This window comes from Phaethon lepturus, unplaced genomic scaffold (assembly GCF_000687285.1).
Source record: "Phaethon lepturus isolate BGI_N335 unplaced genomic scaffold, ASM68728v1 scaffold19132, whole genome shotgun sequence".
Classification (NCBI taxonomy): Eukaryota; Metazoa; Chordata; class Aves; order Phaethontiformes; family Phaethontidae; genus Phaethon; species Phaethon lepturus.
The window spans coordinates 8,422-25,503 of NW_010524280.1; the positions used below are offsets into that span (position 1 = coordinate 8,422).

Below are 17,082 nucleotides of genomic sequence, written 5' to 3' on the forward strand. Positions count from 1 at the left end.
CCATATGAAGAAGGGTGGACTAAACACCTAAGCTACCCATTTCTTGTGTTTTTCAGCCTACCCAGGGGATTTTTTATGCATTTTGATACCAGTGATCAAGAAAAATGAAGTGGAATTAAAAGAAACATACGTTTGCTATAAAAGTGTTATTCACATGAGTTACTCTTTGGCTACTCTTGTAGTGAAGCTCCTGCTGCTGGCAGTTTCAGTACATCTCTTACCAGTATAAGACAAAGATGGAAAACACACTCCTTACATGCAAGGTTTAGACACACACTCCATCTTCCATCTGAAATTAATTCATCATGAGTTCATGGATTTCACTTCAATATTCAGAACAAAACATGGAACAATTCTCTAGCAATATGTATGTTTCAAGGACAGCACAGTTTTTTTTACCTCTGAACCACTGAAATACCTCCCCACACTACAGGGCACTTCCTCCTTTCCTAGAATAACTACTTCCTTTTCTACTCTAGGGGTCAACTCCTAAAGCTGCTACAACTCTGAGAACACATAAAAAGAGGTCACATTTTGAGTAAGAATTGTTAAGATACATCCTGAACTCAATACAAGGGTGGCCAGGATCAAAGCATGCAGACGCACATGTAGATACATTGAGCCACCATATCATTCACGCTTGCCATTAAAGGATTATCATTGCTTTTTGCAATGTTACATAAATTACAATATGCAAAACAGCATTCCTGAGGTAAGTGACAGGAGAAAGAGAAGTCATCAGTTTACCAAAAGCCCTGGACAGGGATTATGGTTAATAATTCATTTAGTGTGGTTTGGCAGGCAGCAACTGTGGAAGGCATGGGGAATTTTTGTTTTCATTCCTGTTTTTTTAATGCAATATTTCCACCTTGTGAAAAAAATTCAAAAGAATAATTATATCCCTCTGGTTTAGAGTTTTCTGGAATCAACGTTGTTATAGCTTATTGTAACCATCTCAACTATCAGCAGCTTTTTAATGATGCATTCACCAAGACCAACTAAAGAGCTGCATCTATCTTAGCATAAGAATCACACATAGATTTCTCTACTATTTACTTTTCATTATGACTGCAAATGGGGTTTTCTAGCTTTTCTTTAAAGAAAACCAAAATGTTACTTTTGTTTCTCAATAGAAGTAGAAAACCATGGACAAATACATTGACATGCCTGGCATAACATCGTAACACCAATGTAAAGTGTTGGTAATTTGTCAGTCTTAATGTCGGTTATCTGTGTGAAAATGAGCTAAACAGTCACACCTTAATGATTTTGCTTAAAACTGGTCAGTTACAAGATGTTTCCTTTTACAAAAGATCAAATGAATACTTACTGACAAGTTTTCCATACAGTTTCTATTCTGGGAAATAGATGCTGATTAAAAGCTAAGCTAGTTTTTAAATCAAACAAGTAACAAACAGCTACAAAAATATTGTTGTGAATTAAATACACATATTAAATGTCTAACAGTGCAAAATGTTGAGATGAAGCATATGAAATAATGGCTGCGACCTTTACAACAGTTAGTTTTAATACAATTTCTAAAAAGTTCCTGAGTTCGTGCTTATTTTTACGGCATATAGATGGAATCTGTATGGTCTTTATTCAAAGAACTGCAGATGGTGGGTTTATGTTGAGTGTTACCTGCATGCTTATCATTTGTCCATTCCTCACCATCAGTGACTGGATCAGCCTGCTCAGAAGTCTCTATTTCTTCCTCTTCACTTTGTTCTGCATTGTCTTCTTCAGCACCACTAAGGGTCTTCCCCAGCTGAAGAGTCTCCATAGTTCTCTGGGTCTCTGAAACCCAAGATTCAATTCTGCTATTCAGCTGAACTTCTACAGAAATTGGCTCATGGCCATAATCCTCATCATCATCATCTTCCTCCTCCTCCTCTTCTTCTAGCATTCCTGGTACAAGAGTACTGGTGGTACTGGTCATGGAGGAATTCAAAAGATCTCGGCAGCTGCCATCCAGTGATCCTGTTTCTGTACTCTGCTGTGAGGCCCATTCCAGATTGTCATCTGGTTTCACCTCATCTTTGTCACCTGGTGTAGGTTTTCCATTATTTGTTGCTGAGGTAGTGCCAGTTGTAGCCAGAGGTGGTTGTTTATTAAGAGGGGCTTTTTCAGTTTGACCATTACCAGCTTTTTCTGGTACCACAGTCTTACACGAGGACTCTCTCTCATTTTCAGATGTTTCTAACCCATCAGATGTTTCCACCATATTTCTCCAGTTTGTTTCTACAAGTTTCAAAAGAAGTTTAAGTAGGAAACATTAATTCTTTCTACATAAAAAAACATTTCTCCTGAATGTCCCAGAACTGTTTAAATATCAGTAGGAAATAATAATTTTAATATTATTCTACACTTGCTAGAAAAATTTTAATTAGAGAAAGGGTGAAGAAGGGAAAGGAGTGACAACAGGAAGAGCTGTGAATAACTTTGGGTTTTTACAGTATCGTAAACCAGACATTACCAAAGTTGAAAGTTTGTGCACTTAGTTTCCTGTGTAAACTGTAGAAGCACCAAATGTAACAGTGAGTGTAGTCACAGAGGTTACTCTCAAGTATAAACTAAAAGCAGAAAATTGCCACAGTATTAAGTCATCTGTTAAACTTTTTAAAAAAAATCCTTAAGCAAGTTTGAGACACCACAGAAGAATTACCTAAACCCAAGATAGAATTCTTCTTAATTCCCCGTAAGACTGAAAAAAGAAGTCTTGACTACAAACAAGCATTTTCCCTTTTACACCCCATCGTCTGGGCTTGCCATCTTACTTGAGATTGCCATCTCAAGTTTCAAAATCTAAGATACATGTCCTATCTTCAGAGACCTCAATAATTTAATTCCTAACCTCTGTCATTAGCTCTTCCTCAATCATATAATCAATTCTGTGTTTGGTACCAGTTCAATAAAACTGGTGAAGCCACCTCCACTGATTTGAGTTACTTAACTGTAGCACTAAGGATTAGAAATTAAAATTATTGTTTTCATATAGTTCGGGAAAGTTACTTACAAAACTACCTGAAGACTAAACAATTTTCTCTTATCCCTGAAAACTACGAATACTGTAAATTATAAATACTGTATTTTTAGCAACATTTTGCAATAAACAGTATTTGGAAGATTCCAGCTTCTAGTTACAGAAGTAAGTTTTAAGATACTTACCGTATTCCTTCTCATTCACTTCAGATATGGGTTCAGAAATAACACTACAGAATGAGATAGCACTTGCTGCGGAGGGGTTACGAGAATGACCCATATGATGAGGTGCCTTCTTGACATTCTTCAAGGCTTCTTCTGCCTGCTCCTGTTCCATTGCAGAAACCATATCTCTATATGCTTTTCTGGCTTCTTCCGTCAGTGATACCAGCTTATTAAAAAGGTCCTAAGTATGGAGGCAGTTTTTATAATTAGTAGCTCTTAGTAATAATTTTCACTTTAAGTTACTCCTTGTAGTCAAAAGGTATACCACATAATAAGCCTTAAGCTTATTAACACCAAATACTTTCAACTAAAACTAGTTCTTCTCTGTATTAAATAAAACCACCACCGCATGTTTACACAACTTTGAGGAGATGTACTTAATTTAAGATATTGTTTTTCTTACAATCTTAAGCCTTCCAGAGAATTTCAGACAGCATTTAAGTCTATTTGAAAGCTACAGAGATATTGCGACCAAAGTGTTTCAACATAGTCCCTCAGTTCTGTAAATACTGAATTTCAAAGACAAACACCCCCTAACAGAGATCAGGTCAGGCCATTATCAAACACATATTAGGTGTGCTTTCCATGCCAAATCAATTCTTAACTACAAGGAACATAATTGTTTACTCTAACCATTTATGTGAATGGAATTACTCACCTCAGCACCTGAGTAGTTGAAGATACCCACTACACTAACAGGAACCAGCTTGTTCACACAACGGCCAAGAGCTTTACGTCCAAGAGCAAACACAAACGGAATTTCTTGTTCCCGTGCCATGGCTATTACGTTATATAGAGCCTCATCTAGTCCACCTTGAAGAAAGCAGTTTTAAATAGTCAGTTAAAGTCATAGTACAGTGCAATGCAACTCTCCCATTTTTAACTGCAATTAATCAGTGAAACTTCAATACACACAATCACCAGCTACTACCTCCTACAGGATAACAAGATATACATTTCAAGTATAGTAAGTATAGATCAAGGTGATATTCTGTATTCTCAGTCCTACACACAAATCAAACCAGAATTTTTCACAGCTCTTCTCTTGAGCAGAGCTTTGCTCTTCTCACATCTCAGGAAGCCTCTCGTTACACTTCTGGTTGTGGCAAAATGTGTTGGCTAACCAACCAATTCACACTCCTCTTAAGGAATCTTCCTTAAGAGCAACCAGAGCTCAGGACTCTGGGTGTATCAAAGACTGAATGGAATAAAATTGAAGTCTATGATACGTGTTATAATATCTATTTGTCTTTCACCTCTCGTGGTGAATAAGGTTCTTCCAGAATGGAGAAGAGAATAACGTGGAGTGGCAATTACACCATTGATTCTGGAAGTGTTGTGTCATGCACAGTAACTACAACAAAACAAAAAAAAGCTTCTAACCTTGCTAATCAGCACTTCCCATCAGCACAAGAAAACTAAACAGTTAAGCGCACCAATTGTTTTACCGTTTATACCTTTTGACTGGATTTTTTCACAGTTGGGAGATATGATTACACACTTGATCTTGTTTAGTTTCATATGCTTAGTGACCTCACGCAACCCCATAACAAGTCTTCTCCTTGCTTTAGCTCTCATGGGATCCTTTTGATAAACTCGTTCCTGGAAGCTGACAAGCTCTTGCAATAAGAGAGTCACACACTCATCTATTTCTTTACTTAAAACTTGGTTACAGTACCTGTCAATTCAAAAAAAACATCAATTATTAGTATAGCACATAATTAATACTATTTCACTGAGCCTTTTCTTTTACCAAATAAAGAGAATTTTACTTCTTTATAATAGTTATTAAACTGTTATTTAAGTTATTAAAAGGATTTCTAAAAATCAGGCTGTATACTGCAAGTTAAAAATACATCCTGAAAACATTTATATTTCCAGCAACACACTTCAAGAAGTTGGTAAAAATATTAAAAAATACAATTAAATACTCCAATAGGTGCCACAAGCAACTATCCTCTTCCTTAATTTGGTACTCTATAAAGACACATTAATATAAAAGCAGTAAAGTATTAAAAATGACTATTACTGTATTTTCAGCATTCATAAGTATTCCTTCCTTTCCCATCCAAACTGTATGTAACCCTCCTATAAAAAATTTTTTTTAAACAATACTTCCACCTAGCTTATTTGTTGCAAAGCAACACAGCAAGCCACCTATGGCAAAAAAAAAGGAAGAAAATACTTGCAGAAACTTCTATTCATGAAAGGGCAGCTTATGTTCGTTAAGCTCCTCCTAAATCTACCCACACTTAAACAATAAGGGTGACTGAAGTACAAGCCTTGAATTTATATTAATAATGCAAAACTCTTACTCTCTGAATCTCTTGCTGTGAATTTTGGTTATTGCAGAAGATGCCATTGGGCTGCCTATTCCAGAACTAGCAGGAGAACCTTGTGACACTGGGGTCATGCAGTATGGAGAATTCTGACTTGCGGGCGAAAGTGAAGTATCACTAGGCATACTTAGTCCAGTTTCTGAAAGATAATTTTGAAACATTTTAAGACATTTTCACATAAACCAAACCAGCATCACACTTCTTATGTATTGGTCCCTTGTTTTTTTCCAAACTACATTCTAAAAACACTGAACAGTATTATTCCCTGGAGGAGTATTTGAGAGGGGGTGAAAAACAAAACAAGCACATACTCACCACTCAGCATAGGTTGGGTAAATAAGCAATATTTGAATATTCATTTAAAAATATCCAAAGCTTAGTTTGGGAAATGGACTGAACAGAAGGGAAAACCTGCCTAAATGCCACAACTTCTTCCAGTAATTCTTTGCTATTTTTAGTTAAATATTATATATACACACACAGGGTACACTAACTTATTCCTAGAATATTTAAGATTTTGACACTTATCTTCAGTCAGGTAGGTCATTCAGAAGAAAAGTTCTGAAGCAGTACATCTAGAATCTTGCTAGACACCTCTCCACCCCACCCCTCCCCGCCAAACACAAAGATATTGAAAATTCTTTGGAGTTTCCCAGTTGCTCAGAGCTGGTGCTGCAAATTGGCAGTCTGGACGTTACAGCTGATTGACAAGAGCGTTCAACAAACTGGAAAACCTTATTTACAGTTTGCAACTCCTACATCTGAAAAACTTTCAGTATACTCATCATTAAAAAGCATTGTGATCAACATGGCATGGCCAACAGGTAACATTTTGCCTGCTTCTCAAAAATGTTATGAGCTCTGACACGCATTGGGAACATCCACTCAAGAGAAATGAATTAAAAGGCTGTGTGGAGATCATGTACTTAGAACCCATACCGTCTGAGCCTTCCACAACTGAGGGACAGACATGACATTTTGGAAGAAGAGGGTTCCAATTTCTAGTATTTCATAATGTTAAAAAAAGTTAAAAGATAACAACAATAAATTGTGTTGCATAAAAAGAGAAAGATAAAGTATTAAAATAAGCAGGTTAGTACAATTTGGGGGAGGAAAGGGGGACTAGTGAGACAGAGACCAACCTTCTTGAGAGGCCAGCTCCTGAGACTCATCAGCAGTCAAGTTTATATGAACCTCTTTCTGTTCATCAGATCCCAAAAGGCTGTGGTCAGCTGATAAACGGCCTTTCTTCTCTTCTCTCTCTTTCAAAATAATCTAGGAACAAAACCAACCGCTATCAGTATCTGAAAATTAGATACACCTGTAAGGAAGAACATCCGTTTGACTGAACATAACACAACATAAAGTTAACCAAGTTATTTTGAACCTTCCTGCACATCCCAGGATAGAAAAGCCTGAAATCATTTTGGTTTCCTCTTTGATCACAAAGAGTATTTCATTCCAGCATTTTACACATTATATACCCAATACTCTCATTCTTCTACATAAACAATGCTTTCAGTAGTTTAAGTATCAAGTACTTACAGAGTTTCTTTCTGATACATAACACTCACTCATTAACAATTCCTCATCCCTAACCCTGTAAAAAAAACCAAACAAACCCCACAAAACACCTTATACAAGAACACTAGTCATCTTTGTGAAGCACCACCACAGATAGAATCCTTTCTATGAAGGAACGCAAAGTGCAAAGGTAAGTAGCCATGGATATACTGGTATTACTACAAATAAAAAGAACACAAAGGCATTGACAAGAGAGAGTTTAGAAAACTTTTCTGAACAGGCAGCTGTGAATTTCTGTAACTCAAGTAGATCATGGCTAAGTCAGGGAAAAAAAGATCACTGGTGAGGGCAAAAAAAGCAACTTTGTACAAAGGTTGGCTTTGGCAAACACAGCTTTACCAGATTCTAACTGTCTGTATCATAAAGTGATCTTGACAAGAAATGTGCATGAGTACAGGTGACTTTCACCCCCCTTTTTTATTTAAAAAGGCTTTCACACTTTCTTTTTCAGGGCTAGTATTTTTGTACTTTACCTTCTGATTTCCAGAATACATACTGTATTCTCTGCATACATACCTACTACATGTGTGCATGTACATAGATATACACAACCAATTATTTCTAAATTTACTCAATTAAAAATTGTGGGTTTGAGTTCTATACCCATCTCTCAAAAAAAGAATAGGAAAATGTAATGTTAGCATACTACATTGCACTACAAACTAGGATTCAGCAACATGAAAAAACTATGCAAGTTTTCCCATGTCCCAGTGCTTACACTTAAAAAATTCCTTGTGATCTGTATTGAGAGAAAGATTCATATCACCATCCACTAATTAGGGGGTATAAAAGTTGTGTTACATGCCCAGATCCAAAGGACAGGACATCAGTGTAACAGCAACAAGAGGCAGAAGCTCATGACTCCCTTACCTTACGCTCATCGTCATTAGTCCTCAAGAAAGAAAATACCAGGTTTTGTTCTTGAAGTACAAGTGTGGGTCAAGACACTCCAGGGTTGACATGTTTACCTTTTTGAGTGCTGTAGGGCGTTTCAGTTTTGCAATCTCCCTCTCTTTTCCTCTTTTCACTTTTGGGGCAGTTGAATCCAAAGGATTAAGGCAACCCATAGATGGCTGTCCCTTTGTTAAGGACTTTCTGTTGGCAGATTCTTTGGTATGAAAGGGAGCAGCACTGCCAACTAAGTACAAGAAAGATATTAGTTTCACCAAAAAACATGTCAGCTTTATTTCAACACTGTTTTCAGAATTTCCACTAATGAATTCTCCAAGTACATTTTCCTTCCTTGGAAAAAAGCAGTTCATAATGACAGGAAAATTACATCATCAGATATTGTTTCTTCCAGATGGTTTTAAGCTTTCTTCAACTTAGCCTTCTGTTTTAGGAAGCTATGGATTCCAGGAAAGGAATTACTTTAATACTGGTAAGGGATCTCTCTCAAATGGTATAATAATAGTAAGATAAATTGCAAATAGTTATCCAAACATTGATTTTTTAGTTGTCAAAGACTTGATTAGTTGACAGGACAACACAGATGAGAGAGCACAGCATGCAGCTAAGTATCTTCTGCAAGAGAGAATAAAAACAAATGTGGTCTCCAATGGTAATGCCAACTGTTCTTTGCTGAGCTTTATTTGATACAAGCTTGCCAACTTGAATTAATGTTTGAACATGTCTGAAACTCAAAGCAGGTAAATGAGGCAACACACAAGAAGGAAAATGGAGGAAAATGGTAACTATGTGCATAACGATGGACTCCAGGCTACATACTACTGCTCCGGAATGAGATTCACAGGTTATAACAGATAACTACAAAAATGTCAATTCTGTATTCAGCAGCAAACATTAAAAAGCTAATTTAATGTTAAGTGTTGATAAAGAAATAGAGAACAAAAAAGTGTAATTAAGCCATTGCATACATTCACAATGGAAGTGTAACTTAATATTCTGTGCGTGTCTGGTCTTCCTTATTTCCAAAAGGATACAGTACAACTACAAGAACGTACAGAGAAAGCGATATGGATTATCGGAAAAGGTATGCTTCCACAATGGAATAACTACATAGACTAGGACTCTTCAGACTAGAAAAGAGACGATAGACCTCTAAGAATCATAGAGGAGGAGAGCAGGGAATGATTGCTCAGTATCTTTGAAATACAAAGGCTATGAAAGCTAACAAAATTAGAAGCAGTTCACAAAATAAGCCACTGACCCGCATCCCAAGAAAAACACAGTAGAAGGAAGAGCTTCTCCACACAGCATGTAGTAAGGTTACAATTCACTGCCATTGGACCTTATTGACAGTAAAAGCATGGGACAGAAGTGATGGATACTTTAAGAAACTAATTTGATTTGAGAAAGCCTGGGGTCAGGAGGCCCTTGAACTATAATCAGTAGAGGTGGGAAGAATATCATGGAGAGGTATTCCTCTGTATCATAGTCACAGGTATCTTCTCTAAGCTGCTTCCAAAGAGAATTCTGTAATATCTGTAGTAGATGTTTGGTTTGACCTCACACAGTTCTTCTCACATATTCATTTCAGCACTGAATTACTCTCAAGACACAAATGCTGAATTTTGAATAGTAGGTCTTTTAAGAGAAGTCTGTCCTCAGTTCTACACGGACTTTCACCATTGCATACAGCAGCTCAGAGAAAGATAGCACAGGTGAATTTTTTGAGAAATGTGTTAAGAAAGTCTTCCCAGGTTTTTATTATGTGTCTATTAAAAAAATAAAACTTGACAGAAAGCGTATTTAAGATGCCCAGATTGATCACATTTATATTGTCACAAAATGCATTTAGCAATAGTCAAGCAGATTAGAAATACCTGTGTATGAGAGGGGCCTGGTGTTGGTGATCTGACGAGCTTTCATTGCTTGCTGCTGCTTTTCAAGAGCTGCTAACATGTCACCCAAATCTAACTGAACAGGGGTCTTGCTCTTCTTTCCAGCTGCTTTTGATAAAGCCTCCTAGAACATGAATATCACATGCTGATAAATACTAAGAAATAAGGCATGCAAAACACTTGTTACAAAAGAGATTCTTGATATTATAGAATAAAGAGGACCAACAGCTAACTGAACCTCCTCTTTACCAACTACTGTGGGGGAAGGACCAGGGGGGTGGGCACTACACACTTGCAGTTTTTTCTGTTCCATGCTTATCTCCGAATACTCTTGAGCTGTTGCAAGTGCCGCTGCCAAGGCCTTCTTCTTCTGACTTTTTGCACGCTTTGGTACAGAGGTTGTAATGGGAATTGGAGTTTGGACTATATTGATTGGAGAATTCTCTGGTAAGTCATCCAACTAGGATTTTAAACAAAATGCAAAAACACACAATTAAAAGACCTTTCTCTCAAGACCATAGGAAACGTGGCACTCCAGAAACCAGATGAACCATTGCTTTGGTCAGCAGTATGACATCCCAATTAAGTACCGCTAGATGACACAGTAAGTTAATAAAACTAGAAACTTATGTATATTTCCTTTTTGTATGGGAAAACTATTACATTTATCTCCAATTATGCCTTCAGAAGGTTTTCCAGTCTGATTGCTAAGTAATGGAGTAGGGCTCCCCCCCAACACCTCCCCACCCCGTGAAGATTTCATGTAGGACTTCACTTTCCTGGAAAGCAGCCAAAGAGATCAAGTAGTCTGTATGTATGGTTCTGCAACAAAATATTTAAGTAGATCAAGTGTTAAAAGAGCATCTTTCGAACAACTGTTTCTATAGCCTTAGGGCAGATAAAGTTTAGTTTATTTTCATTTCAGAAAAAACTACACGAACTGTAGTTATTTTGAAAAATTGACACCATTACTACATATTTGCTGATTTAACAATTTTAAGAAAAGTCTGCATCAAAGCATCAGTCTGAATGCAAGCCCTTTGAGTCAGAAAGAATAACCAGGGTGTAGTTTATGTATTAACACAAAGAAAGATTGATAATCCTTAAAACTAATTTTAATCTCAGAAATCCTGTTGCATCTATTGTTCACCCAAAATTTAGCACGTGACTTCAAAAAGCACAAAACTCATGAGAAACTATCAGTGAGACCGAGAAGTTGGGAGTGGGACTTGATTATCCTTATGGGTCGTCCTGTACAACTTGGGATATTCTATGATTCTAAGTGTCTATCATATGTGTTAACAAGTGAAACTGTAAAATAATCTCATTAGCAGACAAAAATCCAGCAGTCTTTTTTTTAAGATGGGTTCTCTGCACCACTTATTTTAATTTTCATTTCTTTAGCATCCAAAACTGGTAACGCAAATACCCCAAGAACATCACACTTACCACATTGTAAGTATTGTAGCAGAGATTCATAAAAAATTACACAAATCAAGTAGTCTCAAAACAACTTAACTTCAAAATGCTTTGCAAAACAAAGTAATTACTTACTACTTTGGGTGAAATCTTTTGCTGTATGTTACTACTTTTGCTGCTGCCATTGTCACTATTTAGCTCTGGAAATTCGTCTTCATCCTAAACAAGACACAAATTAAGAATGAAGAGAATGGAACCCAGTCACATGAAAAGCATCAACTGGAACAGCTGAAGCTAGAAGAATTAATTGAATCCTGAAGTCACACATAAGCTAGAAGGGCTTAAAAGTGACACAAATAGAAAATGGTGAAAAATTAACAAAGCATTCCTGTATCTGACTAACCTTTTTTCAAAAAAAAGAATAATTCATCAATGTTTTATACTAAAGAAATCCAATTACAATTAGGGGGGATAAATTAGAGAACACAGTAATTTCCATTTGCATGTGAACAGAAAAAGTTTCTTGAAAGTTGCTTATCTAATTTGTCAATCATGGATAGTTCTAAATTCTTACACTTTCCACAACACCCAAATACAAGTCTTTGTACGTACACAATGAGAGCATCACATAAGAATTAGAGCACTATACTGTACACCTCTGAGTCAGATGTTTTACAACTTATCCCTGTTGAGAACATCACTTATTCCTCACACAACTTGCATCACTGTAATGCAGAAACAGTTTTCTTACAACACTACCTCAAAATACAGAGGTTCAGGACTCTGCTCTGTTCTGCTTGACTGACTTGTAGTTTTTTCATGTCGTTTCTGCAAATTCTGCCTTCTTTCTGAAGATGTGCTGTGGTCTCTGCATCTGAAACCGGACTGAAAATAATGAACATGATTGGCATGTTGCAATTTCAATTTTTCAAGATGCTTGTGCATGCATGTAAGGCATTCTCATGTCTGCTAACTGGAAGCTAAGACAGTACAGTTTTTACAGAATTAGATTTAATTAATTGGGGGTTGGACTAGATGACTTTTAGAGGTCCCTTCCAACCCAAATTATTCTATGATTCTATGAGTAAGTTGTGCTTTGGTATTATCTCTGTTGGCTACTGGGTCCAGGAGGGCCACAAAGGTGATCAGAGGAATGGAACACCTCTCCTATGAAGAAAGCCGAGTGAGATGGGGTTGTTCAGCCTGGAGAAGAGAAGGCTCCAGGGAGACCTTATGGCAGCCTTCCAGTACTTAAAGAGGGCTTATGAGAAAGACGGGGACAGACTCTTTAGCAGGGCCTGATGCAACAGGAAAAGGGGTCATAGTTCTTAAACTAAAAGAGGGTAGATTTAGATTAGATACAAGGAAGAAATTTTTCACAATGAGGGTGCTGAAACACTGGCACAGGTTGCCCAGAGAGGTGGTAGATGCCCCATCCCTGGAAACATTCAAGGTCCGGTTGGACGGGGCTCTGATCAACTTCATCTAGTTGAAGATGTCCCTGCTCTTTGCAGGGGGGCTGGACTAGATGACCTTTAAAGGTCCCTTCCAACCCCAGCTATTCTATGATTTTATTATTTTGTGGGGGTTTTTTAGGGTTGCTTTGGTTTTTTGTTGTTTCCGTTTTGTTTTTTTAAACCTGCACAAACATATTCTACAGATAGTATCAGCTTATCCCCTCCAAGCCAAATACAGCATCTCTACACACTCATCTCCCAATTTCTAATTTAAAATAGGGTCCTTTTGGCCAAACTTGGAAGAAAAATACAAGAGGTGCTGGTGATCTATACAACTCGGACATGAATCCTGAAGAACTGTCTGTAACCGTCATCAATCCAACTCTCACTACATCATTGTTCTGCATGCAATTATTGCCTTTTCAACATGTGTTTTATGACAGTGCACAGGCACAGAGTTCTCTAAGGACCAGAAACCTTAGTATAGTGGTATAAACATTCTTCTGTTTATTACATGAAAGGTTGGTGGAAACCCATGTGCAAGACTGGTTGGCTGAAAGCAAAGCATGATTTGAATCTGAAATTTTGGATCTCATACTAATGTATTTCTCAAGAAAATTTCCTACAGACCTGCTACAAATTTAGTTTCAAAGAAAAACAGTTTCTAGGACAATTCTGCCCTGAGGTACAGTGAATTTGGCTGGGGAAACCTTATTTAAAACTCTTTGTGCCAGCTTTGTTTTTAAATATTTAAAATAACTGCCAGATTTAGTCTCTAAACTGACTGGATGAAAGGAAATCTGGTGCTTCCTACTCTCCCAATGCCATAAACCACATATAGTGACTTCTGAAAGCCTCCAATTTGACTACAGGTTATAAAAAGATTCAGAACTGCTACACTGACAGATACAAGCATCAGCAAGCTTCTTTATATAATAAACCCATGGATACCAAATGGGAAAATTCAAGACAAATTAACAATTCCATCAAAAAAAAAAATAAACAGGGCAAGCTAGCTCACATACATTTGCACATACAGGCATGTCTATGATAAAGCTCCCACTTCAAGCTCAGCTAATTCTTGTCTGCAATAACTGAATTCAAGCAAAACCTATGGCTAAGCAAAGGCAGGTGTTTCAGCGTTCTCTGCCCCCCTTCTGCACTCCCCCTCAATAAAGTTAGACTATCAAAATTGGTAAGGCCACCTTCTCCTCACATACTGATTACAAAAATCCTGTCCCACTTGAAGGAAACGTCACAGAGACATATTCTTCAAGTTTTAGCATAAATCAAATTTACAGTAATTTATTAATAATAAAACTGCTAATAACATGGTATGCCAATATAAATTACAAAAGAAAAGTTTCAAAAGACCACAGGAGTGAGAAGACAGGAGTCCAGTTTACCATCACATCAGAATCTTTCTTTCGATAGTTTGAGATTTTTTTTCCTAAAGTGTGAACAGGTCAAAAACTTTTCTACATCCGCAGTGTATTAGTTTCACAAATTACTTTATATATGCAATGTTCTTCCTAGGTAGATACGTATAAAGAACGGCTATAGGCAGAAAATTGCCAAGAATATTAAATATTTGAGAGACATATATATGATCCAGTGCTAGCTCAAGAAACATATTAGGTAGACGTCTGCAAGTGGACTTCTAGATTAAGTTTCTATACTTTTCATTCACTGTTTTCATTAACTATTCTTCGTATGTTAATTTTATAATCCATTTAAAATTTCTTATTTTCATACATTACAAGAAACAGAATACTTGAATTTAGCACCATTAACAACATACCTGTGAACCATTTCTTTGCTCAGCTTGTCTTCCACCTCTAGCAAATGTCTGAGTTTTTTCAATCCAAGGTTTTTTTTGAGTTGCCTGGGAGTTTACATTAGTCCAATTTACACCAGCTGAAAGAGAAGTGCCATCTATGAAAAAATTAATGACAAAATGCATCATAACGATACACATGCCATCAGAGCCAGGAACACAATTCTGATACAAATAGATTTCTCTGAGAAATTCTAATTCTCCTCTGACAACATTAATTCTGTAGCTATTTCTAGACATTAGCAGAATTGCCTTTATGGAAGAATCAGATGACAGACATTCAAAATTGCCAACAACTGATCATCAGGAAGCAGTCAGACAAAGGAAATCTTGGGTTTGCATCCATACCAATTTTGGTCCAGTGACAAATAATAGCCACTAGCATAACCCACTACTACCAGACTAATCAAAACATTTATTCATGTTACAGTACTTCTTTAAAGCTTCTAAAAAAAGTATCAGTACTTCAAGAGAATGAGAACTCTCTGGCTCTATTATTACCCAGTCCAACAGGGTAAGGAAGCTTGAAGAAAAAATACAACAAAAGCACAGCTTTGTCTGAATGCTTCCATTGGACTCTCCGGCTTTTTTAATCTTTTAAAGAAAGGCAGCTGTTGATAAATGGTTAGTGACAGCTACTTATACACTTGTTCATTCAAACAGTAATAGGGGTCGTGATGGAGGTGGTGGAGATCACAGTAAAGACATATCTTCAGAAGTATCTGATCAGTTAAGAGTAGCATGCTGGAAGTAGATCAAGAGATGTTTCCTAGCAAAATGTGAAGCAAAAACACGGAAGTGACACAGCCAAATTTTAAACAGCTCACCAGCTAAGACAATGCTTACTTGTATTTACTGATGTTTCTACAACCTGAAAAGGAAAACACAGATTTTTTTAGTAATTTTTATTAGTCTGTAGAATACAAATATGGTTAAATTATTCAGCTATGTTTACATACATTCACTGCACAAGATTCTGTATTTCTTGAAGTCATGGCTGCAGCCTGGTTATTGCCATGCTTAGGACTACAATAGCCACTGTCACTGTCAATGTCTGCTTCGCTCGCACCCTGTTCACTAGAGGACTCTGCAGCAGGGTGAGAAGCTCTTCTGCGTCTGCCTTTTGATTTCCAAAGCATTGTAGAGGTGCTCTCAGAAAGTGACTTATTAGCTATATCTGAAGGAAAGTCTACAAGAAACAGTAAAAATATGGTTACTTGCACAGGAATTGTCAAAAGACATGAAAAACCCACACGTCATAAAAACAAATGGAAAAAGCCAGAAGTCTTTGCACGCGACAACAGCTTCCTTCTAATAAGATTAAAAACAGCTTTGAATTTAAACAAATTATGTCTAGGTCCAAGTATTAACAATAATAAGCTCCTTCACGAATAGTCTGTTTTTGACAGCAGCAAAGTGTCTGCAGGAGTACTGTATCATTGCAACACTGTAACGTGACATATTGAGTAAGTCCCTGCAACCATCAGCACCTTTTCTTCATTATATTTTTGATCTGCAAAGATTTCTCTGAAAAGCCACATCTAAACCAGATCCAACTTCCTTTAGGAAAGATGGCGACTGACATGTAGTACTAGTTATCCTGTACACACAGAACAAGAAAGAAATTACCTGTTTGCTGTGATGCATCAACCAACAAAACAATCTTTGATCTGTTCTCAGGACCTGATGAACTAGTCTCCTTTTGAGTGGCGACATTTTTCACTGGAGGACGTTTATTTTTTATGTGCATCTGTAACTGCTGTTGCTGTTTCAAAAGACATACACAGGTATCATGATTTGACTTCACAGTTGTAATCAAACAAAGCAATTAAAAGTTCTAATGCTCTCTACAGAAGCCATGTTTAAAGACAAGAGATTACGAAAAATATTCATTAAAAACATTTGATTTCTTACCCTTCTCACAGTATTTTCTGCATGAACTGTTCATTATGATGTGTAAGTATCAAAAAAAAAGGTAAAGAAAGTATGGGTATACTTCCTTTGCTCTCTAATGAAGTAATTCTAAGCTCAGACCAAACTAGCAGAGAGGCAGTGGAAGGGAGTCTCCCATGTTATGCTTGCAGGCTTCATAAACTCACCAAGTATTTTACCACAAAATATCTCTTTAGAAAGACTACTGCTACTCTCTAATTAACATCTTTTCTGCCCACCTTTCCTTCCATTGATACTATAGCATACCTGTTCTTGCTCAAACAAGATGCATGCTTCCTGTGCAAAGACATTTTCTTTATACAGTTCTACTTATCCTATTAAAAAACAGACTTACTTTTTGTATGACTGGTCCCCTGTTACTGCTTCTGCTCCGCTGACTGGATAATGGAAAGACCTGGCCCGACTGGTTGGGACGCTCAGTGCATTCTGTAGTAACTGTATTTACAGCATTTGCTGTTTGAAACGGTGCAGAATAGGGGGTA

At 37.0% G+C, this 17,082-nt stretch overlaps 1 protein-coding gene across 1 annotated transcript in view; it reads right to left on the reverse strand.

Moving 5' to 3' along the window:
* Positions 1 to 1,535: 1,535 nt before the first annotated feature.
* Positions 1,536 to 17,082, reverse strand: part of SECISBP2L (SECIS binding protein 2-like) — a 16,287-nt gene continuing 740 nt past the window's right edge. The window contains exons 2-17 of the mRNA XM_010282405.1: positions 16,935 to 17,082; positions 16,277 to 16,412; positions 15,607 to 15,836; positions 15,494 to 15,518; positions 14,612 to 14,745; positions 12,113 to 12,238; positions 11,489 to 11,572; positions 10,227 to 10,394; positions 9,917 to 10,058; positions 8,099 to 8,268; positions 6,689 to 6,821; positions 5,523 to 5,685; positions 4,665 to 4,885; positions 3,866 to 4,020; positions 3,169 to 3,388; positions 1,536 to 2,241 (exon numbers count right to left, since the gene is read on the reverse strand). The exon at positions 16,935 to 17,082 is cut by the window's right edge and continues 195 nt beyond it. Of these exons, the coding sequence (XP_010280707.1) occupies positions 1,568 to 2,241; positions 3,169 to 3,388; positions 3,866 to 4,020; positions 4,665 to 4,885; positions 5,523 to 5,685; positions 6,689 to 6,821; positions 8,099 to 8,268; positions 9,917 to 10,058; positions 10,227 to 10,394; positions 11,489 to 11,572; positions 12,113 to 12,238; positions 14,612 to 14,745; positions 15,494 to 15,518; positions 15,607 to 15,836; positions 16,277 to 16,412; positions 16,935 to 17,082 (2,929 nt within the window). The 3' untranslated portion in view covers positions 1,536 to 1,567. The remainder of the gene's footprint in view (positions 2,242 to 3,168; positions 3,389 to 3,865; positions 4,021 to 4,664; positions 4,886 to 5,522; positions 5,686 to 6,688; positions 6,822 to 8,098; positions 8,269 to 9,916; positions 10,059 to 10,226; positions 10,395 to 11,488; positions 11,573 to 12,112; positions 12,239 to 14,611; positions 14,746 to 15,493; positions 15,519 to 15,606; positions 15,837 to 16,276; positions 16,413 to 16,934) is intronic.